Source organism: Rhinopithecus bieti, unplaced genomic scaffold (genome assembly GCF_001698545.2).
Source record: "Rhinopithecus bieti isolate Rb0 unplaced genomic scaffold, ASM169854v2 scaffold_39962, whole genome shotgun sequence".
Taxonomy (NCBI): domain Eukaryota; kingdom Metazoa; phylum Chordata; class Mammalia; order Primates; family Cercopithecidae; genus Rhinopithecus; species Rhinopithecus bieti.
This window is the reverse complement of record NW_016816432.1, coordinates 16124-42925: the sequence shown is the minus strand read 5'-3', so window position 1 is coordinate 42925 and position 26802 is coordinate 16124. Positions and strand designations below refer to the sequence as shown.

Below are 26802 nucleotides of genomic sequence, written 5' to 3'. Positions count from 1 at the left end.
TTTTTTTTTTTTTTTAAAAGGAGTCTCACTCTGTCACCCAGGCTGGCCATTTTAAAAATAGAAGAATCTATCCTAAAGTTGACATGGAATCTCAGGGGACCTTGAATAGCCAAAACAATTTCAAAAAAGAACAAATTTGGACAATTCATGCTGCCTGATTTCAAAAGTAACTACAAAGCTAAAGTAATCAAAACCATGTGCTATCAGTGAAACAGAATGGTGAGCCCAGATTTAAACCCTTGCATATATGGTCAAGCAAACTTCAACAAGGATGCCAACACCACTAAATTGAAAAAAGACAATCTCTTTAATAAATGATACTGGAAAAATGGAATATTCACATGCAAAAGAAAAAAGCTGGACCCTTATCTTACACCATATGTAAAACTTAAATGAATTAAAGACCAAAACATAAGACCCCAAACTACAAAACTAGCAGAAAACATAGGGAAAAAGCTTCATGACACTGGATTTGACAATAATTTCTTGAATATGACACCAAAAGCACAGCTAACAAAAGCAAAAATAGACAAATGAGACTACATCAAACTTTAAAACTTCTGTGCATAAAAGGAAACAATGAAATGAGTGAAAAGGCAACCTATGGAATGGGAGAAAATATTTGCAAATCATATATTTAATAAGTGGTTAATGTCTAGAATATATAGAGAACTCCAACACTCAACAACAAAAAAACCTGACTTTAAAATGGGCAAAGGACTTAAAGTGATATTTCTCTTGGCCAATAAGCATATGAAAGAGTGCTCAATATCACTAATTGTCAGAGAAATGCAAATCAAAACCACAATGAGATCACCTCACACCCATTATGACAGCAACTATCTAACAAAATCAGAAAATAACAAGTGTTGGGAATATGGAGGAGTTGGAACCCTTGAACATTATTGTTGAGATTGTAAAGTGGTGCAATAAGCATGTGGTTTCTTTAAAAACTTAAAAATAGATCTACTACATGATCCACCAGTCTCACTTCTTGGGTATATATCCAAAAGAATTAAAAGCAAGATCTCAAATAGGTATTTACATACCTATGTTCACAGCATTATTCATAATAGTCTAGAGGTAAAAGCAACCCACATGTCCATTAATGGATGAATGGACCAACAAAATGCAATGTAACATATAATGGAATACTATCCAAACTTAAAAATAAAGGAAAACCTGTTACAACCTGCGACATGAAGGAACCCTGAGAATATTATGCTAAGTGAAATAAGTTATTCACAAAAGAACAAATGCAGCATTATTCTATTTATATAAGGTGTCTAATGATCATAGATATACGAAGTAGAATGGTGGTCACTAGGGGCTGGGAGAAGGGAGAAAGGGGAGTTGTTTAATGGGTATAGAGTTTCAGTTCTGCAAGATGAGAATATTTTGAAGATCTGTTTCATAACAATGTTAATATACTTACATTACTGAACTGTATACTTAAAATAGTTAAGATAGTAAATTTTATTTTTTAAGCACAATTACATTAAAAAGAAAAAAACCCAAATGGACATTGTAAAAGTGGAAAATACCTAAACTTAAGAAATCATCGGAGGGACTAGCAGCAGACTCAGGTATAGCAGAAGGGATCAGTGAGCACAAATGTCAATAAAATATACCCTAAGTGAAGCAAAGAGTTAAAAAAAAAAAAAAAAAAAAAAGAGAATGAAATAGCAGAATGGTGTGTGACAAAACTGCGAGGCAGTATGAACCATTTTAATTTACATGTAATTGGAGCACCAGAAGTAGACAAAGAATGCCTAAAGAGATAGTGGCTAAGAATTCTCTAAAAACTGATTCATACCCATAGATTCATGAATCTCAGCCAATCAAAAGCAATATGAATACAAGCAAACTAAAATAGGTACATTATAGCAGCTAAAGGAATAAAAGATATATTACAAATAGTGGAGCAATAAAATGATAAGAATGATGACTGACTTCTCAGAACCTTGGGAGGCTGGAAGATGATGGGGTGACATCTTTAATGTGCATGAAGAAAAAAGCTATCAATCCCAGAATTTTTATATTAAGACAAACCAGACATTTTTATGGAAAAAAGCAGGCAGAATCTGGAGAATTCACTACAAGAAATATTAAAAGTTCTTCAGACTGAAAATATATGATTTTAGATGGAAGCATACCCTGACTACTTGGGTGTGGGGAGGGGAGGGCTTGTAATGCCCCATCATTTGTGTGCCATCTAGGTTGTGGTATGGGGACTAGGCATGTTCTGCTGGGATGGGGAAGCTAGATCTTAAGCTGCCTTACCACCATGTGTCAGTGGGGCCTCACAGTGCCAGGGGCCTTCAACCTGAATTCTCCACTGAACCTGCTGGTAGGTAGAGTTTAGGTGTATTTGGGGTGATAAGTGGGTAGAGGTAGACTGGTTGGCCTTAGTAACAAACATTTCTGTTTCTCCCACTCTAGCATGAACATGTGAATATTTGTGAATTTCTTACCTATTTCCCCCCAGGGGAGAAAATGGGAAGTGAGGGCCACTGGTAAACACTGAGTTAGAACAAGTGAGTAATCCCACCTACATAATTAATGTGATGGAGTCATTGAAGAGTCTGTAGTTCCTCTTCTCCAGACTTTTGTGATTAATTTGTTAAACCTCACTGGCAACTTCTTGACTAAAAACAGTATTAATTAGCTATTTCCCCTGACTGGGGAGCAGACCCCCTGACTGGGGACCTTGAGCTTTCAAGGCTTCTCTTAAATTTACAGAAGTGGCCTTACATTCTCTATGGGACTAGGGAATACTGGCTCTGCAAATGGGCTTTTAGTTTGTTCTCCAGACAAACCCGGTTTGAACTCGATCCACTTTGAAGTTGCGTCACTAAATGAATTACACAATGCTTAATCTTTGAAGTACGCCATATTCCAAACTTTCAATTAAAACTGTAGAGAACTTCTGATTATGACAACTCAGGGTTTAAAAACTGACCTGAACTGATTGCCTCACAGGTATGAGAGAATCGAAATCCCAATCCATATTGTACCTCATGTCACTATCGGGAAAGTGTGCCTTGAATCAGCAGTAGAGCTGCCCAAGATCCTGTGCCAGGAGGAGCAGGATGCGTATAGGAGGATCCACAGGTAGAGACCCTCTTCACTCCTCTTCTCTACTTCTCAGGACCTAGTCTCTCTTTTCTTCTTCTGTCCTTTTATCTTTAGCAGCTCAACTCTTGAGGCCCCTTTCCTTTTGCCTCTCTGGGAAAGTTTTCTAGCAGTCTCCAATCATAATGTTTCTCACATTGTATGATAATTTCTTCAACATTTGTTTTTCTCCTGCTTACTTTGGATGTTTCAAGGGCAAGGATACTTTCTTTTTTGGTTGAGAAAGGAAGATAATCCACAGATAATCCACAACATCTTAATCCTGTTGCCAAGCACTAGGTTTTGCCCAATAAATTTGTACTAAGTCAGAGCTTTGGTGAGAGACAACAATTTCAAAATTATCAGTTTGAATTATCTTTGAATAAAATCACATCCCCCAAATCATCAGGAAGTTAATATTGGGGATTTAAATACTGCATATTCATCTAATACAGTTGGCAACGGTGTGATGCAGTTTATGGTCCATGACCATTTTGCTTTCCCTTCAGTGCTGCTTTGCCACTAACCTACTCTATTTTATCTTTTAGCCTTACACATCTGGACTCAGTAACCAAGATCCATAATGGCTCGGGTAAGAATTTTTTCTTGAGTACTCAGCATTTTTTCTGAGTATTTCCCTGAAATACTCAGCTGACAGAAGCAAATTTAGTTTAAGTGAGTGAAGTGATGGGTACAAGTTGTCCTCAGACTTCCTTTCCCAAGGGTTTTCCTGATCCTGATCCCAGCATTTCTTTTGAACTCTGGGGATCCATGAATACTATAAATACAGCTTAGAGTAAGAGAGGAGGAAAGACAGGAAAGAGCTTTATGATAGACCTACTCAGTGATACACTGGCACACGTTTAACAACCAGTTCTCAAGGAGCAGGAGGACCCTGATTTGTTGTGTTTGGTGGTTTCCGTGGTGTAATGCCCCTGGAATGGCTGGTTTCAAGCAACTAACATGGCATCAACTAGCTTACAAACTTCTTGGAATTTTAATAGTTGGCTTTTGTGAGCTGGCATGAATTGGTTCCAGCATAACACTACCAGGGCCTGTCATGGTGGGAATTGAAAGAGATGGATGGATAGACAGATAGACAGATAAAAGGGAAGGCATGAGGGAGAAAATCTTTTGATGTCAATAAATATAAAAGTAATTTTTATACAAGGCAAAGGAACAAAAGCTGAATACAATATTTATACTAATTCACTTGTCCCTAACATACACATTTCCCCAATCACACTTTCTGTCTGAGTAACCCTGACTTCTGGGTCATTCTGTGCACTCTTCCCCAGTTACTTGCAAAGTCACCAGTGAGGAAGAAAGGGAGGCTTTTGAGTGTTACAGGCAGTTACTTTTCAAAGAAAAGGAGAAATGGCTTGGTCTATCTGTCGCATAATTTTGGTCTCAGGATAAAACATGACAAAGTTAAAAGTTGGTAATATATGATATATAACCATATTCTAAAGCCACAGTAATTTAAAAAGTATAAATAATAGCTCAAAATAAACAAATAGATCAGTGGAACTGAACAGAGTCCAGAGATAGGCCTATGTATATGTAAGAATTTATATTTGACAAAGATATTACTTTAAATAAATGAAAAAAGCATGAATTATTTACTAAATAGGATTGGGACAGTTCACTTCTTTGTTCATTCAGGAAACATTTGAGTGCTATTCTAGGCACTGAGGTACAGTGCTGAGCAAAAGAGACAGTCTTAACCTTCATGGAGTTAACATTCTTTTATTTCCATTTGGGGAAAATAGATTCCTACCTAATACCCTACACAAAATAAATTCCAGATATATTTAAACTTTTACTATTGTGGTACAACCACTTTAGAAAAGAGGTTGGCAATTATATTTGCCATATGTCATACCCGTTCCTTTCCTAGGTATATACCTCAAAGAATTGAAAACAGCTGCTCAAAGAAAAACCTGCATACAAATGTTTACAGCAGCATTATTCACAATAGCCAAAAGGTAGAAACAACACAAATGTGCATCGGTGGGTGAATGGATAAACTGTGATATATCCGTGTAATGGAGTACAATTCAACAATAAAAAGAACAAACTACTGAAACATGAACAAACAGGATGAGTGTCAAGAACATTGTGCCAGGTGAAGGAAGCATCACACGAAAGGCTACATACTCCATGGTTCCAAATTCAAGAATAAGCAAAACTAATCTATGGTGTGGTAGCTGCCTGGGCCCAGGGATGAAGGGGCATTGGATGCAAAGGGAACTGCAGAGGGGATTGTTTGAGGGTGGTGGAAATGGTATATATCTTGACTAGCACATGGGATGTCTTAGTTCATTTTGTGTTGTTATGAAGGAATACCTGAGGCTGGGTAATATATAAAGAAAAGAGGTTTATTTGGCTTTACAGTTTTGCAGACTGAACGAGAAGCATGATGCTGGCACCTGCATTTGGTGAGGGCTTCAGGCTACTTCTACTCGTTACAGAAGGCAAAGGGGAGTCTGTGTATTTAGACATCATGTAGCAACAGAGGAAACAAGAGAATGGGGAAGGGCCAGCCTCTTTTTAACAGCCAGTTCTTGTGGGAACCAACAGAGAAAGAACTCACCCCTGAGGGAGGGCATTCATCTATTAATGAAGGACCCACCCCCATGACCCAAACACCTCACATGAGGCCCCACCTCCAACATTGGGGGTCAAATTTTAACATGAGGTTTGGGGGGCCAGATATCCAAATTATAACATGGGGTATACATTTGTCAAAACTCATAGAACTGTATACTTTAAATTGGTTCATTTTACTGTCTGTAAATTATACCCACAAAAGCTCATTTTATAAGTTAAAGAAATACAGGAGGAAAATATAAGAATTTTTTTCAGACTCTAGGAAGATGATGGCCTAAGTATAATGTGAAAACCTGAACTCACAAAAGGAAAGACTGATTAAATAAAAATTAAAGACTTTTAATGGGCCCCTACAAAATAAAATGTTTATTATTATCTTTAAAAGAAGTATGGATTAAAATAAGATGATCAGTTTTTCACCTTTTCAAAGATTAAATTGAGAGACTATTAGGTGAGGATGTGAGGGAAGTGAACAGTCTCACTGTTCCTGGAGATATAATTTAGTATAATCTGGAAAATACTGGATAATTAGTTTTAAAGTGTACATGTACTTAGATCTAGCAATTTCACTTAACTGCAGTCTTTAAAATAGCAAAACACTGGACAGTGGTCATTTCAGTGACAGTCACATATTATGAGAGAGAAAAAGATACTTACATTAGATGGAATGTGTTTTAAAAGAGTACCTTAGAATCTTTGTCTTACCATGAAGCTGAACATTCACAGTAAAGCATAAAAGATGGTAACTCCCTTACTCTTCATTCCTCTGTTTTTCATTTTAAAAGAGGAGCTCTCAGGCGTATTCAATTAATGTACATTTCTGCAATATACATAACAGTTTATATGCCTACAGGGCGCTCTGGAAACATAAGTTACAGAAGGCAGACTTCTGGCCGATTAGGAGGTTTTGACGGTTTATAGCAAGGGAAGGTCTGAAAGGCTGGGCAAAGGAACCCTTTCGTGGCTCTTAGCCCTTTTGCCTAAGGGAGTAAAGAGCTGGCCATCTTTCTGCCACGCTTCCCTCTGGCTTATGGATTCAAGATAGCCTCAGAATGGGTATTTTCTATGCTCAGCTCTTCTGTTTTCCCCTGGCTGGGCCCGGAAAATTGTTTACCAGTCCTACTTATTACACTTTTTCTACTTCCTTCTCCAACCCTTTCTTTCTGTGCTCATGGTTGGGGGTCTGCTGGTGATGGAGTGGGAACATGCTAGTGGATGGTGCTTTTCCACAATTATTCTCATCTTTATCTTTCCTATTGAAGTGTTTACCAAGAATCTGTGCAGTCAGATGTCGGCAGTCAGTGGGCCTCTCCTACAGTGGCTGGAGGACAGACTGGAGCAAAACCAACAGCATTTGCAGGAATTGCAACAAGAAAAGGAAGAGCTTATGCAAGAACTTTCTTCTCTAGAATAAATCAGGAGACAAAATGGGGTAAAAAACTTCTTTTTCAATTTGTGTACTAAACACAGTCTGAAAATGCACACAGCTCACATCCAGGCAGACAATAGAGTAGTTCTTTTTATATCCCAGTAGATAGGTTTTCACATACAATCAGCACAGGATGTCTTCCTGACAGTTTAATTACAGTTCACTGAACCCTCCTACCTATAACTGACCTATAAGGAGCTTATGCAAGAGAATTTAAGTAGAATATGAAAGTTATTTTTAAAAAGGCTATAGGTGGTACATCGGCAAGGAGTATCTTAGAATAAAATGTCTGGGGAGTATATATTAAACATATTTCCCTTTCTTTTAACTTGGAAGCCTTTATTTTCATTTTCAAATACATTCACTCGCTAGAATATTTTATGTTTCAATTTTGTAGGTATGATGCTTATGTTGGACAAGCAAATAATAAATCTAGTGTCAGTAGAAGGAAGCACCCCCCCTCTATGCCCTCATTGAGAGGGCAGTGTCTTTCTTCTTGATTTCTAAAATATATGTTCTGAGATACCTATCAAATGTTGAATCTCTGAAGGTACTCTTTTTAAACAAACATGAGTTCTAGCATATTTGACTCTGAAGTAAATTCCTACTGAGCAGATCCTATCTGCCTAGGAATTTCCATTATAGTATAAATGTGTTTCTCCAGAAACATTTAGGATTTAGGATGTAATAAAAATCATGCTTTTAAAAAGTTTGGTTGCATTACTCTTATCATGTAAAAGCACAAATGATAAATGTGTCTTCAGAAAAGACATACTTTTCTGTGTGCTTGTTGCATACTGGAAACAAAGTATGCTTGTTGGATACTGGAAGTTAAGTGATAAAGGCTGTTTTTGGTTTTTGTTTATCCTTCTTATTTTTCAAATTTCAAAGTGTTGTCCAGAACCACCTACATCAGAAACACTTGAAGGTCAAACCCTATCTCTGGGGATAAAACCCAGAAATCTGCATGAATTCCTTAGCTGATTCTGGGGCATACTCACATTTGAAAACCACTAGCCTTGAGCATATGGAATGTATATACTATATTGTCCCTAATTTCCCACAGCCACTGTTCTTCTCTATTCTTTTTATTTCCCTATAGGAAAGATGAAAATATCCAGTATAAAGTTACTTAAGCTAAATCAATTTTGAAGAAGAAAAACTTGGAGGACTCACATTACCTGACTTCAAGACTTACTAAAAAGCTATAGTAATCAAGATAGATGGTATTGGCAGAGGAACAGACACATAGATCAATGGAACAGATGAGAGAACCCAGAAATAAACCCATATAAATATGCTCAACTGATTCTGAAAAAGTACAAAAGCAATTCAATGGAGGGAAAATAGCCTTTCTGACAAATTATGCTGGAGCAATTAGACACCCAGAGCGAGGAGAAAAAAGAACCTCTACTTAAACCTCACATCTTATATAAAATTTAACTCAAAATGTATAATGGACTTAAATGTAATACATAAAACTATATAACTTGGAAAAAAGCCACGGGAGAAGAAGCTTCAGGATCTTGGGCTAGGTGACAAGTTCTTGGACTTTGCCCCAAAAGCACATCCATAAAAGACAAAAACTGATATATTGGACTTCTTAAAAAATTTAAAACTTGTGATTTAAGAAGAGGAAAAGATAAGCTACAGATTGAGATGAATTTGCAAACCATATATCTAATCAATTTGGCATATATAAAGTGTGCTAAAAACTCAACTGTAGTCAGGCATGGTAGCCCATGCTTTTAATCTCACCACTTTAGGAGGCGTGCTTGAGGTCAGGGGTTCCAGACCAGCCTGGGCAAGACAGTGAGACTCTGCCTCTACAAAAAAAATTTTTTAAGAAAATTAGCTGGGCACCATGACACACACCAGTAGTCCCAGCTACTAGGGAGACAGGAGGATCACTTGAGCCCAGAAGTTTGAGGCTCCATTGAGCTGTGATCACACCACCACACTCCAACCTGTGTAACAGAGTGAGGCCTTGTCTCAAAAAAAGCCACAAAAGCTCAACAATAAAAACAAACAGTCCAATTAGAAAATGGGCAAAATACATGAATGGATGTTTCACTGAAGAGGATCTATAGATGGCAAGTAAGCATATGAAAAGCTGTTAAACTCCATAAGTCATGAGGGAATGCAAATTGAAACCACAGTGAGGCTATGACTTACTTATCTGAATGGCTAAAGAAAAAATAGTGAAAATACCAAATACCAATGAGGATACAAACTGAATATTTTATACATTGCTAACAGGAATATAAAATGGTACAGCTACTCTGGAAAAGAGTTTATAAATTTCTTACCAAGTTAAACATAATTTTTTAATCAAGTTAAACATAAGACCCCGCAGTTGTGCTCCTGGACATTCATTCCAGAGAAATGAAAATCTATATTGTACTTGTACCGAAACATTCATAGGAGCTTTATTTGTAATAACCCCAAACTGGAAACAACCCAGATGTCCTATAACAGGTACCTGGTTAAACAAACCATCCATAACTTGCAATACTACTCTGGAAGGAAAAGGAACTAACTGTTGATACAAGAACTTGGTTGTACCTCAGGGGTATTATGGTGAACAAAAAAGCCAGTCTCAAATGGTCACATACTGTATGATTGCATTTATATAATATTCTTGAAGTGACAAAATTATTGAAATGAAGAACAGATTAATGGTTGCCAGGGATAGGAATTGGAGGGGGTGTGGGATATGTATGACTGTAAAGGGATGATGCAAGGAGTTCCTTTGTGCTGATGGAACAGTTCTATGTGATTATGATGATTATGATGTTGATTATAGCGTTTGATTATGAGGTTGAGCACATGAATCTATACCTGTGCTGAAGTTGTATGGACCTACATACACACAAATGAATGCATGTAAAATCTGGTGATACTGAATAAAGTCTGTAGTCTAGATAGCAGTATAATATCATTGGCAATATCTTGGATATGAAGTTGTGCTATAGTTACAAACTGTACCACTGGAGGAAACTGGGACTCTGTACTATTTTTGCAACTTCCTGTAAGTATATAATTATTGCAAAATGAAAAGTTGTAAGTTTTAAGTAAGGAACTGGGACGTATGGTACCTATTTTATGAAGTAAGAAAAGGGTGATAGAAAATTTGAGGGGAATAAAACAATTGGAATATTTTACAGGCCAACCTTTAGCACAAGTCCTTTTCCTTTTCTGGGTTTCATTTTCTTTAGGAATAGAATGAGATTAGAGTAGTTGACCACCAAGGTTTCTTTTAGCCCAGTGTCCAGTCTTTAAAAGTGTTGAGCATCACAAAAAACAGTGGTGTGAACAAGATGTATCATTATTTTCCCAGCTGCACCAATCTGGCTTACCTTTACACAACCCTGTATCCCCTTATGAACACTAGATTCTCTATATTCAATCACATCCAAGGCTCTCATGGTAACTATATATACTTGTTCTCTCTGTTTTCTTATCTCCTATAATTTCAGCTCCTTGCCTTGTGACCTCTGCCCACAGCACTTCATTGAAACTACTCCTGCCAAAGTCACCAATGGTCTCCACACAGTGAAAGTCAATAGTTGCTTCTCCCATCCTTAATGAACCTCTCAGTATTGACACAGTTGGTTACTCCTCCCTGAAATCTACTTCCTTGGCTTCTCCTATTTTCTTCTCTGGCTAGTCTTCCTGTTGTTCTTTTCTTCTCTAGCTGTTCCTTCTCAAATTCATTCATAGACTTCTCTATCTTTGCTTACCTATATGCAGTTGACATACAAATCTGTATTTGTCCATGCCTCTATCTGAACTCTAGACCTACATTTCCACCTCTCTACTAGACATTTCACTTGGTCGGGTTTTAAATTTTATTTTATTTTTTTTTTTGAGGCAGGGTCTCACTCTGTTGCCCAGGTTAGAGTGCAGTGGCATGATCATGGCTCACTGCAGCCTCAACCTCCTGACCTCAGCCTCCCAAGTAGCTGGGACTACAGGCACGCACCACCGTGCCTCACTCATTTTTTTGTATTTTTTTGAAGTGACAGGGTTCCACCACGTTGCCCAGGCTGGTGGCAAACTACTGGGCTCAAGCAATCCACCTGCCTCGGCCTCCCAAAGTGCTAGGATTACAGGCATGAGCCACCGTGCCTGGCCTCCACTTCGCTGCCTTAATGGCACATAAAAATTAATATATCTAAATCTGAAATCATAGTTTTCAATCTAAACTATATTCCCTTCCAACATTTCTTACCTCAGTGAATAGTGAATGTAACATCTATTTGCACAAACCAGAAACCAAATAGACATTCGTAACACCTCTCTCCATTACCTTCTAAACTACTTACATTGATAGAGTTATAGCAATTTGAAATTCTTTTTCTAACCTAGTAATCTGAGTAATTTGTAGGATAAGCATGTCAGGGGAGGGGCAGGTACATGGAGGTGTCAGTGCCTGATGGCTGAGGAAGCAGGCTGGGATTACTGCGTGGAAGTATCAGAGTTTCCAGCTTTGTGGCTCCGTGGTCGGGTGGAGGGGCAGGGGGAGAGATCCAGTGGAAGCCATGTTGTGCCAGTGCCCTCAGGGTGAGGAGGCAGCCAGCAATGTGCTACATTAGGCAAATAACTAAATTGATTGAGCGAAGAAGTAAATCTGTTGAGGAAAATGGGAGCTAGGTTTCTCAGTGTCAGAGAAATTATTTGAAAACATGGAAAGGCCAGGCGCAGTGGCTCATGCCTGTAATCCCAGCACTTTGGGAGGCCGAGACGGGTGGATCACGAGGTCAGGAGATCGAGACCATCCTGGCTAACACAGTGAAACCCTGTCTCTACTAAAATACAAAAAAAAAAAAAAAAAAAAAAATTAGCTGGGCGTGGTGGTGGGCGCATGTAGTCCCAGCTACTTGGGAAGCTGAGGCAGGAGCATGGCATGAACCCAGGAGGCGCAGCTTGCAGTGAGCCGAGATCTCACCACTACACTCCAGCCTGGGTGACAGAGCGAGACTGTCTCAAAAAAAAAAAGCATGGAAAAGAGGAAGGGTAAAATGAATCTCATGGTATTGGATTAAAATTGGAAAAGAGTTCATTAATATGAACTATTTTTCAAAGGAAAAATTGTGTGTGTGTATATGTGTGTGTGTATGTGTGTGTATATATACATATATGTGTGTATATATATGCACACAAACCCTATACATATATATCTCAGAGCTGAGAAAGGTATGTGTATGTGTATTTGTGCATACCTTTCTCAGCTCTGTCCACCAAGACAGACTAGAACTGACACCCAGTGGCTTTGAGCACACCTAGCACCAAGATGCTGATTTTCAAATCCTCCACTAAAAATGGAATTGAATTGAGAGTCCAGAAATAAGCCCACACATCTACAGTCAACTGATTTTCAACAAGGGTGCAAGACTATGGGAGAGAATAGTCTTCAACAACTGGTCAGTGGACAAGTGGATATCCACGTGCAAAATAAGGAAGTTGGACCGAGACCCCACACAATATATGAATATTAACTCAAAATGTATTGAAGACTTAAATTCAAGAGCCTAAACAATAAAATCTTTATAAGAAAACAGTAGTAAATCTTTATGATCTTGGTTTTTGCAATGGATTCTTAGATATGACACCAGAAGTGCAAGCAACAAATAAAAAATAGGCAAATTGGAATTTATGAAAGTTAGAAAATTTTGTGCATCCAAAGACATCAGGACAATGGCAGAAAATATTTGCAAATCCTATGTATAAGAGTCTAGTATGCAAAATATATAAAGAACACTGAAAACAACAAAAACCAAACAGCACAATTCAAAAATGGGCAAAGGAGCGAAATAGAAATTTTCCAAAGAAGACCTACAAATTGCGAAGAAGCACATGAAAAGATGCTTGACATTACTAGTCACCAGAGAAATAAAAATCATGGGATATGACTTTATACTAACCAGAATAAAAATGTAAGAGAATAACAAGTGTTGGTGAGGGTGTGGAGAAATTGGAACTCTTGTACACTACAGGTAGGAATATAAAGTGGTATAGTCAATTTGGAAAATTGGCTGATGGCTCCTCCAAAAGTTAAACACAGAATTACCATAAGACCTAGCAATTGCATTTCTAGGTGTATATCCCACAGAACTGAAGACACAAATTTAAACAAAAACTAGACAACCCAAATGTCTATCAGCGAATGAATGGGTAAACAAAATGTGGCCTGTTCTTTAATGGAATTTTATTTGGCCATAAAAAGGAATGAGGGGTAGGAGGAGCAGGGATAGAGGGTTGATGGCTAAGAGGGATGAGGTTTCTTTTTGAGGTGATGAAAATATTCTAAGTTGAGTGCAGTGATGGTTGTACAGGTCAATGACTATACTAAAAGCCATTAAATTGTTCACTTTAAATGGGCGAATTGTGTTGTATGTAAATTATGTCTCAATAAAACTTTTTTTTTTTAAGACACAAAAGAAGAAACTTTCCTACAGCTCCAGCTGACCCTGCAGGCTGGCCTCTTCCACTCTGACCTGTGCTCCCTAAGCTCCCTGCGAAGGAGATAAAATGAGCTCCTGGTCTGCAACAGCTATTGGTTATTGTAATGTCTGCTTTTGTTTAAAAGGAAAAAAGACTCAACTCCTTGTACAGTTTGAATTGTATCTATTTGGGGATCTCTGAGTTTCCTGTATCTGGATGTCTAAATCTCTTACTAGACTTAGGAAGTCTTCAGCAAGATGACTGGATGGTCATGTTTCAGCCTCTGTGAGACAAACGTTACAGCAGCAGATGGCACAAGACCCAGGAGCCTGAGGATGAACGTCACTGGAATCCACACACTCATCAGATCTGTGCCGCCCAGGCAGCAGGCACTATTGAAAGATGGCATGGACTCAAAGGAAAAACTGAAAGGACAGTTGGATGGCCAAGGCTCAGCCTCCAGTGTAACACACATGTATGACAGTCAGTTTGGGCTATAAATGTGACAGAAGGATACCTATCAAAATGTAATATTTAATTATGAAGTGGGGAAGGAGGAAGAAGCTTAGATGGCTGTAAGAGACCAAACGAAACAAGTGTAATTAGCACTGCGTAATTAATCCTCACTCTACCTTTGTTCCTTCCTGCCTACTTCTAGGACCATGGGCCACTGGGATTTGGGGTAGCAAAAAGGAGCCAGGGGTTAGTGATTCTAACCTGGTACTCCTTTTACCACCTGGGTATGCTTGCTGGATTTGGATAGTTACAGACATTGACGATAGTGATCCTGAGATGATGGTGCTCCGTGCATCAGAGATTAGAGATGTTACAGGTACAAGGGATACAAAGAAAGAGCTGCTGGGCCATCAGGGACAAGTTGATATGGTTTGCATGTGTGTCCCCTCCAAATCTCATGTTGAAATGTGATCTCCAGTGTTGAAGGCGGGCCTAGTGAGAAGCATTTGGGTCATCAGATGCTCATGGCATCTGAGGGTCAGGCAGATCCCTCATGGATACCTTGGTGCTGTCCTCACGATGATGAGTGAGTTCTTGCTCTGAGTTCATGTGAGATCTGGTTGTTTAAAAGAGTAGCACATCCTTGCCGCTTTGCTCCCACTCATGATGTAATACATCAGTTCCCTCTTTGCCTTCCACCATGATTGTAAGCCTCCTGAGGCCTTCATCAGATGCAGATGCTGATGCCATGTTTCCTGTACAGCCTGCAGAACTGTGAGCCATTTAAACCTCTTTATAAATTATCCACCCTCAGGTATTCCTTTGTAGCAATGCAAAAATGGACTAATACACAATTTAGGAGCAAGGTGTAGGTAAGACAAGGAGAGGACTGGAAAAGGGTGAAGTGACTGCTGCAAGGACTGATAACATCAATCACATGGCTGTGAAAGGAGGACAACAGTCTTGACGGGTGGAGAGAGCACACTTTAAACTGTGAAGGCAGAGGTGGAGGGAGGGGCCGCTAACATCTCAGCTACTTGTCTGCAGAGCCTCTGGACAATTTAGCCCAGACTGCCATCACCACTTTCAACTCAATGGCTGGCCAACAAATCTTAATCTAAGGACTCTCAGAAACTTCCCAGGAACTGCTGACTCAAGCAGCCTCAATTCAAAATGATAGAATGAGATTAACTTTCTGGAAACTGACAAAACTCTTTTGTACAAGAGCTTAATAGAATTGGACCCTGATCCCAACTCAGCACAATGGCACTGCTGAGGTCACTACAACTTCTTATGTGAATAAGAAGCTACCTATACTAGCGTGCCACACACAAACTGGTCTATTATCTCTAATGTACATGGTAATGGGACAATAACACATTACCCAGGACTTCCTGCTGGTCAGTCAAGGCAGGATATGTGCAACTGTCAGCGTCCCTTACTGCACCTGGGTTAATATTTAACTGGCTTGACTCCAGTTGGCGAGCCTAGCTTCAGTGTATCCTCCAAGTGGGCCTAATTAGAGAAGCATTCTTGTATATGTTGCCCAAAATAATCAGAATTTGGTTAAGGCCCCTATAAGCATGATTAATTAGAGTACATTTGATGGGGTGGCCTATGCTCCTGAGAATTCTTAACTAGCTATTTGAAAAGTGAGGGATGGAGTTGTAGAGAGTGGATCTGCCATGGTGCCCTTGTGACCTGGCATGCATATATCTATGCAAGCTAGGCTTGAATTGCAAGTTATCTGAGTCTTGGCAGGATGTATTGTGATCCTCCCAGAACACGAGAGGATGGGAGGGTGATGAGGTGCTGTTTCAAGGCTATCTCTAACCTCCTAAACTCTCCTGGGAGGCCGTCACTGAGACAGACGATTTCTCATCTCCTGAGTACTGTTGAGGTCTGAGGCTATCTGCCCTGCCCCATTCAGGGTATAGCTACAGAATATAAAACTGCTAGCTGCAGTCTAAAAGGGGCTCCTCAGCAATGGGGTGTCCCATAACTGGTGCAGCAACTTTCAGAAGTTGTCCTGTTTGGTGCAGGGAACAAGGATATGGGGAGCTGGCACCTTTGGCCCATCTTCCTCTTGCTGTCTATGTAGGTAACAAACTTAATCTTAAAAGGACATGTCATTACTTTAGAAGCCAAATCAATCACTCTTGGGCTTGGCCTTTTTTTTGACAATGTGGTAGTTATGTACAAGAGTGTCTTTGTTTTTGAGACTTGTACACTGGAGTGTTTAGGAGTGATGGAACATGTCTGCAACTTGGTCTCAAATGGTTAAGAAAAAGCCATATGATAATGGTGGTACACACACGTAGGCATGCACACTGCAGAAATGTGAAGTGTTATCAATTGAACAATCTGGATGAAGTGAACATGGGAGTTCTTTGTACTATTCCTCCAACTTTTTGGTAAGTTCACAACAAGTTACTTTTTAAAATCTACATATAATGTACAATGTCTGAAAGGCTACATGAGAAAATGCTAACTAGCTCATTACCTCTGGTGACTGAGCTTAAGGCCAGGGGGGAGTCTTATTTTTCACTTTGAACTCTTCTGTAAATTGTTTTTTGAATTTCTACAATGACTATTTATTACTTTCTTAATATACAATTAAAATGTCCAATTTTTAAAATCACAAAATATAATAAAGGAAACTTGAAAAATGTGAAGAGAAACCTATAATTTCCTCAAAACAACTATCATTCTTAATAGTCCTTTTGCTTTTCTCTTAATTTGTTATTCATTTCTAGTATTAATGCATCTTATAGTTTTGCATGTGGATTTCTTCAAATAACATAATTCTAAAAATTTAATATGTTGTATAGGTTTCATAATTTATAATTGTTGCTTACTCTCCTATCTGGTGGCAATACCATGATTTAATGATTCACTAAATCAACAACAACAACAGCAAACCCTGGGGAGAGGGACATCTTATTTCCAGAGCCACCACATTATAACATCAAAATGTCCAGTTTTAAACAAAAAATTATGAGGCATGCGAGGAAACAAAGTATGGCCTACTGACAGGAAAAAGTAGCAACTGTCCCAGACAAAGCCAGGTCTTGGATTTACTAGACAAATAATTTAAGTCAACAGTTGTAAATATGCTCAAAGAGCAAAAGGAAACCATGAATAAACAAATCAGGAAAAGGATATCTCACCAAATAGAGATAACAAAGAGAAAAATGTTAAAAGGACCAAAATAGAAATTCAGGAGCTAAAATTATAATAACTGAAATGAATGATTCATGAGAGAGACTTAACAGATTTGAGCAGACAGAAGAAAGAATCAGTAGACTTGAAGATAGGTCAATTATCAGAGACCCAAGTATCAAAGAAAAAAGAATGAAGAAAAACAAACATCCTCAGAGACCTGTGGGACACCATTAAGCATAACAATGCACCCACAATGGGAGTTCTAGCTAAAGAAAGAAGGGGCATAAAGACGTAATGGTCAAAAACTCCCCAAATTTGATGAAAGCTATGAATCTACATATTCAAGAAACTCTAAGTATTCTGAGTGGGATAAACCCACACCTAGACACTTCATAGTCAAAATGTCTAAAGCCAATGACAGAATCTTGGAAGCAGCAAGAGAAACGACTTATCACATGCAAGTGAACGTCAATAATATTGACAGCCACATTGTTATTAGAAATCGTAGAGGCCAGAAGGCAGTGGGATGACATATTCAAAGTGCTGAAAGAAAAAGTGCCAATGAAGAATTATATGTCCAGCAAAATTATCCTACAAAAATGAAGTAAAATAATGACAATCCCTTACCAGTGGATCTGTCGGATCGAATAAAAAAAGAAAAAAGAAAAGAAAAGAAAAAGTAATGACATTCCCAGAAAGAAAAACAAGAGACTTTGGCATTGCAGACCTATCTTAGAAGAAATAGTAAAGAGTGTTATTCAGGCTGAAATGAAAGTACAGTAGACTGTAACTCAGGTTCACATAAAGAAATATCATTGGTAAAGGTAACTACATAGGTAAATATAAAAGATGGTATGTTGTATTTTGTGACTCTTTTTTCTTCTACTTAATTTAGAAGACAGCTGCATAAAGCAATAATTCTAGGATGTGTTGATGGGCATATAATGTAAAAAATATATAATATGTATGACAATAATAGCCCAAAAGAGGGGAGAAGAGAATAGAGCCATGTTGGAGCAAATTTTTTTAATATGGTTGAAATTAAATTGGTATTAATTAAAACCAGATGATTTTAAGTTAAGATGTTCATTGTAATCACCAGGGCAACCACTAAGGAAATAATTCAAAAATATAGTAAAGAAACAAGAGAATTAAGATGGTATACTAAAAAACACGTAACACAAAAGTAGGCAGTAATGGAGAAATAGAAGATCAAAAAACACAAGCATATAGAAAACAAAGAGCAAAATGTCAGGCATAAATCATTGTGTATCAGTAATTAGATATAAATGAATGAATGAATGAGATTATTAGAATACATGCAAAACAAGATCCTATTATATGCTGTTCACAGGATACAAACTTTAAATTCAAAGATACAAATAAAGTTAAAATGATGGGAAAAGATATATCATGCAAACAGCAACCATAACAGCTGGAACAGCTAAACTGATATCAGACAAAATAGATTTTTTAAAATGTTAGAGATAAATAGGGGCATTTTATAAAGTTACAATGGTCAATCCACCAGGAAGATGATATTATAAGCATATAGGCATATAACAACAGAAACCAAGATACATGAAGCAAAACCTGACAGCCTCAAAGCAGAAATAGAAAATTCAACAATGGCTGTTGGAGACTTCAATACACCACTTTCAATAGTGGATAGAACAACTAGGTAGATGATAAACAAAGAAATAGAAGAACTGAATAACATTATCAACCAAGAAGACCTAACAGACAACTTATAAGACAATCCAAAAAGAGCAGCAGAATATACATACTGCTCAACTACACATGAAGAATTATCTAAGTTAGATCATATGTTAGGCCATAAAACAAGTTTCAATAAATTTAAAGGACTGAAATTATGCAACGTATGTTCTCTCTCCACAATGCAATAAAATTAGAAATCAATAACAGAAGGAAATTCGGGAAATTCACCAAGTTGCAGAAATTAAACAATAAATTCCTAAATACCCATTGGGTCAAAGAAAAAATCATAAGGGAAAATAGAAAACACTTTGAGATGAATGAGAATAAAAACATAACAAACCAAAACTTATGAGATGCAATGAAAGCAGTGCTTAGGGGGAAATTTATATCTATAAATGCCTACAGTAAAAAAGAGAAAGGATTTCAAACTAATAACCCAACTTCTCAGCTTAAGGAACTGAAAAAAAGCAAATTAAACCCAAAGCTAGCAGAGGGAAGGATATAATAAAGGTTAGGGTGGTGACAAATGAGAGGGAACAGGAAAACAATAGAGAAAAATCAATAAAACCAAAAGTTGGTTTGCTGAAAAGATGAACAAAACTGACAATCCTATAGCTAGACTATGAAAAAAAGATTCAAATTTCTAAAATTGGGAATGAAATAGGAGACAACACTACAAGCCATACAAAAAGAAAACGGGAATTATATCCAAAGGGGCAAAGCAAGATGGCAGAATAGAAGCTGATGCCGTTCATCCTCCCTCCCCCCACAGAAACGAAATTTTAACAATTATCTGCACACAGAAAAGCACCGTCACAAGAACCAGAAATCAGGTTAGCAATCATAGTACCTGGTTTTAACTTAGTATTTCTGAGAGTCATTGAAGACGATAGGAGAGACAGTCTTGACTCACAGACACCACCCCTCCTCCATCCTCTGATAGCAACTTGCCTTTGCAGGTAGGGAGCATTTGGACCAGACCTAACCAGAGGGGAATTCCCCTTCCCAGTGGTCAGACCTTAAGTTTTTGCAGGCCTCGCCACCATGGGCCAAAGTGCTCTGGGGTTCCAGGTAAATTTGGAAGGCAGTCTAGGATACAAAGACTGCAATTCCTAGGGGAGTCCTAGTGCTGAGCTGTGGACTAGGGTGGCACATGACCTAGTGAGACACATACCTAAGGGAGCGCTTGTGGTACCCTTCCCTCAACGCCAAGCAGTGCAGCTAGCATCAAAGAAATGTTTAAGGAGAGAAGAGTAAAGAGGACTTTGTCTTGCATCTTGCATACCAGCTCAGCCACAGTAGGATAGAGCACTGGGCAGTCATGAGGCCATCATTCCAGGCCCTAGCTCATGGACAACATTTCTAGACACACCCTGGGCCAAGCAGGAACCCACTGCCTTGAAGGGAAGGATCCAGTTTTGGCAGGATTCATCACCTGCTGACTAAAGAGCCCTTGGGCCTTGAATAACCAGCAGCAATACCTAGGGAATATACTGTGGGCCTTGGGCTCTGAGATGTGCTGTCTTCAAGTAAGACTCAGCACATTCCCAGCTGTGGTGGCTACAATGAGAGACTCCTGTTTGAGAAAAGCAGAGGAAAAAGTAAAGGGAACTTTGTCTTGCTCTTTAGGTACCAGCTCAGCTACAATGTGGTAGAACAATGAGGAGGCTCTTGGACAGCATTTCTGTACCTGTTCTGGTGCAGAGGGGAGCCCACTGCCCTGAAGGGTGAGTCCCAGACCTGGCAGCATTCACCACAAGCTGAATGAAGAGCCCTGGGGCTTTAAGTGAATGTCAGAAGTGGCCTGGAAGAGCTTCCCCAAGGGACAGTGTTAATTGTGGCCACAGGGAGAGGCACCTCTGCCTGTGGAAGGGGGAGGGAAGAATGGGAAGTGTTTCGTCTTGTGGTTTGAGTGCCAGCTGAACCACAGTAGAACAGAGCATCAGGTAAATTTCTAAGATTTTTTATTCTAATCCCTGGGTTATTACCCTGATACCAAAACCAGACAAAGATACATTAAGAAAACTATAGACCAATATCTCTGATGAATATTCATGCAAAAATCCTCAATAAAATACTAACAAACTGAATTCAACAATACATTATAAAGATCATTCATCATGACAAAGTGAGATCTATCTCAGGAATGCAAGGATGGTTCAACACATGCAAATCAAGTAATGGGGTACATCATATCAACAGGATGAAGGACAAAAACCACATGATCATTTCAATTGATGCTGAAAAAGTATTTGATAAAATGCAGCATCCTTCATCATTTAAACAAACTCAAAAATTGGGGACAGAAGGAACATACCTCAAAAGCCATATATGACAGACCCACAGCTAGTATCATACTGAATACGGAAAAACTAAAAGCCTTTCCTCTAAGATGTGGAACACGACAAGGATGCCCACTTTCACTACTGTTATTCAACATAGTACTGGAATCCCTAGCTAGAGCAATCAGACAAGAGAAAGAAAGAAAGAGCATCCAAATTAGGAAGAAGTCAAATTATACTTGTTTGCAGATGATATGATCTCATATTTGGGAAAACCCAGACTCCACCAAAAACCTATTAGAACTGATAAATTCAGTAACATTGCAGGGTACAAAGTCAGCATACAAAAATCAGTAGCATTTCTATACCAACAGTGAACAGTCTGAAAAAGAAAAAAGGTAATTCCATTTACAATAGTCACAAATAAAACTAAATACCTAGGAATTAATCCAATAAGTGAAAGATCTCTATAGTGAAAACTATAAAACACTGGTGAAGAAAATACAAGAGTATACAGAAAATTGAGAGATTCCATGTTCATGAACTGGAAGAATCAATATTGTTAAATTGTCCATATTACCCAAATCAATGTATAGATTCAATGCAAGCCCTATAAAAACATCAATGACCCTCTTCACAGAAATAGAAAAAAAACTATTCTAAAATTTATATGGAACTGCAAAAGACCCAGAATAGCCAGTGCTATCCTAAGAAAAAGAACAAAACTGGAGGAATCACATTACCTGACTTCAAGTTATACTACAGAGCGACAGTAACCAAAACAGCATGGAGCTGGCATAAAAACAGACACATAGATCAATGGAACAGAATAGAGAACCCAGAACCAAATCCACACACCTACAGCAAACTCATTTTTAACAAAGGTTCCAAGGACATACATTGTGGAAAAGACAATCTCTTCAATAAAATGTGTGGGGAAAACTGAATATCCATATGTAGAAGAATGAACCTAGACCCCGTCTCTCACCATATGCAAAAATAAAATCAAAATTGATTAAATACTTAAATCTAAGACCTCAAACTATGAAACTACTACCATAAAACATTGAGGAAACTCTCCAGGACATTGATTTGCACAAAAATTTCTTGAGTAATACCCTACAAGCACAGGCAACCAAAGCAGAAATGGACAAATGGGATCACATCAAGTTAAAAAGCTTCTGCATAGCAAAGAGAAACAATAAAGCTTCTGCATAGCAAAGGAAACAATAAAATGGGCAAATGGGATCACATCAAGTTAAAAAGCTTCTGCATAGCAAAGGAAACACCCACAGAATGGGTGAAAATATTTGTAAACTACCCATCTGACAAGGGATTAATAACCAGAGTATATAAGGAGTTCAGACACCTATATAGGAAAATATCTAATAATCTGATTCTAAAACAGGCAAAAGATTTGAATAGACATGTCTCAAAATAAGATATACAAATGGCAAACAGGCATATGAAAAGGTGCTCAACATTGATCGCCAGAGAAATGCAAATCAAAACTGCAAAGAGATATCATCTCATCCCACTTAAACTGAATTTTACCCAAAAGACAGGCAATAACATGCTGGTGAGGATATGAAGAAAAAGGAACCCTTTTACACTGTTGGTGAGACTGTAAATTAGTTACAGCCACTATGGAGATCAGTTTGGAGGTTCCTCAATAAACTAAAAATAGAGCTCACACAATCCAACAATCCCACTGCTGGGTATATACCCAAAATGAAGAAAATCAGTATATTAAGGAGATATCTGCACTCCCAAAGAGATATTGTTGCAGCACTGTTCACAATAGCTAAGATTGGGTAGCAACAGAAGTGTCCATCAAAAGAAGAATGGATAAAGAAAATGTGGTACATATACGCAATGAAGTACTATTCAGCCATAAAAAAAATGAGATTCAGTCATTTGCAACAACGTAGATGAAACTTGCAACAACGTGGATGCAACAACGTGGATGAAACTTAACATTAAGTGAGATAAACCAGTCACAGAGAGACAAACATGGCATGTTCTCACTTATTTGTGGGTTCTAAAAATCAAAACAATTGAACTCATGGAGATAGAGGGTAGAAGGATGGTTACCAGAGGCTTGGAAAGGTAGTTGGGGGTGGGTGGAGGGGAGATGGGGATGGTTAACAGGTAAAAATAAATATAGTTAGAAAGAATGAATAAGACCTAGAATGTGATAGTACCACAATGTGACTATAGTAAATACTAATTTAATTGTACATTTAAAGACAACTAGAGTATAATTGGATTGTTTGTAACACAAATGATAAATACTTGACAGGACTGATACCCCATTTTCCATGATGTGATTATTATGTGTTACACACCTGTATCAAAATATGTACCCCATAAATATATACACCTGTCCACAAAATTAAAATAAAATTTTAACAATGAAAAGGATCATTGGGGAAAACTATTAACCATTATATTACAATAAATTAGATAACATAGACAAAGTAGACAAATTTTAGAAAACAAAACTACCAAAACTGAACTACCAAAAAACAAAAAATCTGAATAAACTTATGAGAAGTAAAGAGATTGAATTACTAGTTTTAAAACTTTCCACCAGTAAAGGCCCAGGACCAGATGACTTCACTGGTGAATTCTACCAAACATTTGAATTCATATACCAGTTCAGAATTAACACCAGTTCTTTACAAGCTCTTCAAAAACAGAAGAGGAAATACTTCTCAACTCATTGTATGAGAACAATACTACTCTGATACCAAAACCAGCCAAAGACATCATCTGGAAAGAAAACTAGACACTAATATTCTTTATGAATATAGATGCAAAATTCCTCAACAAAAATACTAGGGAACCGAATCCAGCAACATATAAAAAGAATGAGGCCCCATTACCATGTGGAAATTTTCCTAAGAGTGCAAGGACAGTTCAACATACAAGAATCAATCGATATATAATACACCAGATTAAATGAATAAAGGACTAAAACTACATGATCAACTCAACAGGTGCAGGATAAGCATTTGACATAAGCCAACACATTTTCATGAGAAAAACATTCAACAAACTACAAAGAGGAAGGAACTTCCCCAACCTGATAAAGGCCATATATGAATAACCCACAGCTAATATCATACTTAATGGTGAAAGACTGAATTATTTCTGCATAAGATCAGGATCAAGACAAGGATGTTCTTTCCTGCCACTTCAATACTGTACTAGAGATTCTAGCCAGGGTAACTGAGGGCGGGGGAAGGCACCCAAATTTGAAAGGAGATGTAAAACTGTATCCATTTGCATATGGCTTGATATATAGGGAGAACCCTAAAGAATGCATGCACATACGCACAAAAAAACCTATTAGAGCTAATAAATGAGCTCTTCAAAGCTGCAGAGTTTGGGCAGGGTTGCTAGCTCCTCTGGTACTGGAACCCCAATTTAGCTGGGGGTTGTCAAAACAAATGGGTACGGGGTTTTTTTTTGAAAGTGGTGGAAAGGTTGTAAATTGATCTTGGTGATAGTTGCACAACTCTATGAATATATTAAAAACTACTGAATTTTACACGAAATGGGGAAGAGGTTGTAGTGTGATGGGTCCCCCACCATGTCCACTGCTTGAAACTTCAAGACTTGGCAAGGCCATGGTGCCCAGCCAAGGAGCAGGTGTCCTTGAGAACCCAAACATCCTGGAATGTATCTGGGAACCTACTACAGCAAACAGTCTCATTGCACACAGTAGGCAAAGAGCCGGGAAATTAGCTTAAAAGCAGCTTAGAGATGGGAGGTGGGGTAGATCTCTGGAGTTGTCCTGCTGCTGCCCAGGAGTGCCCTGCATGTAAGTCCTAATAAACTCGTAAGACGGACTTCTTTGGTCATTCTTTGGTATCTTGGCTCCTTCCCAGTTTGGGGGGCCCAGTTTGAGGGAATGTTACAGTGCCAGGCTTTTCTCATAACAAAGATATTTGTGAATTAAATATCAATAAAGCCATTTAAGAAAATATGCCTTAGAAAGATGTGATTTAAAAGTAATGTGTGTGCCTGTCTAAACAAACTTCAACATTCCTTAAAGGAATACATGAACATACAACACTCAACAAAGCAAAATTAACGGTATCTGGCATCCAATCAGTAATTACTAGGTATAGGAAGAAGCACAAAAATGTGACCCATACAGCAGACAAAAATAAGTCAATAGGAACAGGCCAAGAAATGCCCAAGATGATGGAATTAGCAAACATTTAAAAATAACCATTATAGCTATTATAATATCCACAAGGGTTTAAAGGAAAATGTTCATTCTTTTAAAATCTTTCATTACGCTCATTACATTGAATAATATAAAAGAACCAAATGGAACTTCTAGAGATGAAAAATGCAATATTAGAAACGCAACATGTTCTGGATGGGATTAACAGCAGATCAGACTCTGCAGAAGAAAAGATCAGTGAATTTGAAGGCATAGCAAAAGAAAATCTCCAAACTGAAGCATAGGGTAGGAGGAAGGCTCTAAAAAATGGAAATGAACAGAGTTTGGTGAACTGTGATACAATCATCAAGAAGTGGCCAGACGTCGTGCCTCACGCCTGTAATGTCAGCACTTTGGGTGGTGCAGGCAGGCAGATCACTTGAGCTCAGGAGTTTGAGACCAGCCTGGGCAACATGGCAAAACCCCCCATCTCTACAAAAAATACAAAAATTAGCTGGGTGTGGTGGCACACGGCTGTAGTCCCAGCTACTCAGGAGGCTGAGGTGGGAGGATGGCTTGAGCCCAGAGGCAGAGGTTGCAGTGAGCCCAGATTGCACCATTGCACTCCAACCTGGCTGGGTGACAGAGCAGAACCCTCTCTCAGTAACAAAACAAAACAAAACAACAACAACAAAATCACAAGTGTAATACACATTTAATTGGAACACTCCACTAAATAATAGAGGAATATACATCTTTTCAAGTTTACAAAGAACATTTACGGCCGGGCGTGGTGGCCCACGCCTGTAATCCCAGCACTTTGGGAGGCCGAGTCGGGCGGATCACGAGTTCAGGAGATCAAGACCATCCTGGCTAACACAGTGTAACCCTATCTCTACTAAAAATACAGAAGATTTGCGAGGCTTGGTGGTGGGCGCCTGTAGTCCCAGCTACTTTGGGAGGCTGAGGCAGGAGGATGGCGTGAACCCGGGAGGGGGAGCTTGCAGTGATCCCAGATCACGCCACTGCACTCCAGCCTGGGTGACGGAGCGAGACTCCGTCTTAAAAACAAAAAAGAACATTTACCTTGATAGACCATATTCTGTGCCATAAAATAAATCTCAAATTTTAAAAGACCAAAGTTAGAAAAAGGTCTTTTGACAACAAAAGCAGTGTTTAGCACTAAATGGCTATATTATAAAAGAAGCAATATATCAAGTCAGAAACCTAGCCTTCGACCTTAAGAAACCAGAAAATAAAGAGCAAAATAAACCCAAAGCAAGTAGAAGAAAGGAAATAATAAAAAGCACAAGTTAGGCCGGGCGCGGTGGCTCAAGCCTGTAATCCCAGCACTTTGGGAGGCCGAGATGGGCGGATCACGAGGTCAGGAGATCGAG

The 26802-nt window shown here is 38.5% G+C and overlaps 1 protein-coding gene across 2 annotated transcripts in view; it reads left to right on the top strand.

The window, feature by feature from the left end:
• The window catches only part of BRCC3 (BRCA1/BRCA2-containing complex subunit 3), a 37233-nt gene extending 27144 nt beyond the window's left edge, over nt 1-10089 (top strand). For both annotated transcript variants that reach the window (XM_017854897.1, XM_017854896.1), the window contains exons 8-11: nt 2983-3114; nt 3663-3706; nt 6990-7159; nt 8259-10089. In XM_017854897.1, coding sequence (XP_017710386.1) covers nt 2983-3114; nt 3663-3706; nt 6990-7141 — 328 coding nt within the window. In that variant the 3' untranslated portion in view covers nt 7142-7159; nt 8259-10089. The remainder of the gene's footprint in view (nt 1-2982; nt 3115-3662; nt 3707-6989; nt 7160-8258) is intronic.
• Nucleotides 10090-26802: the final 16713 nt, after the last annotated feature.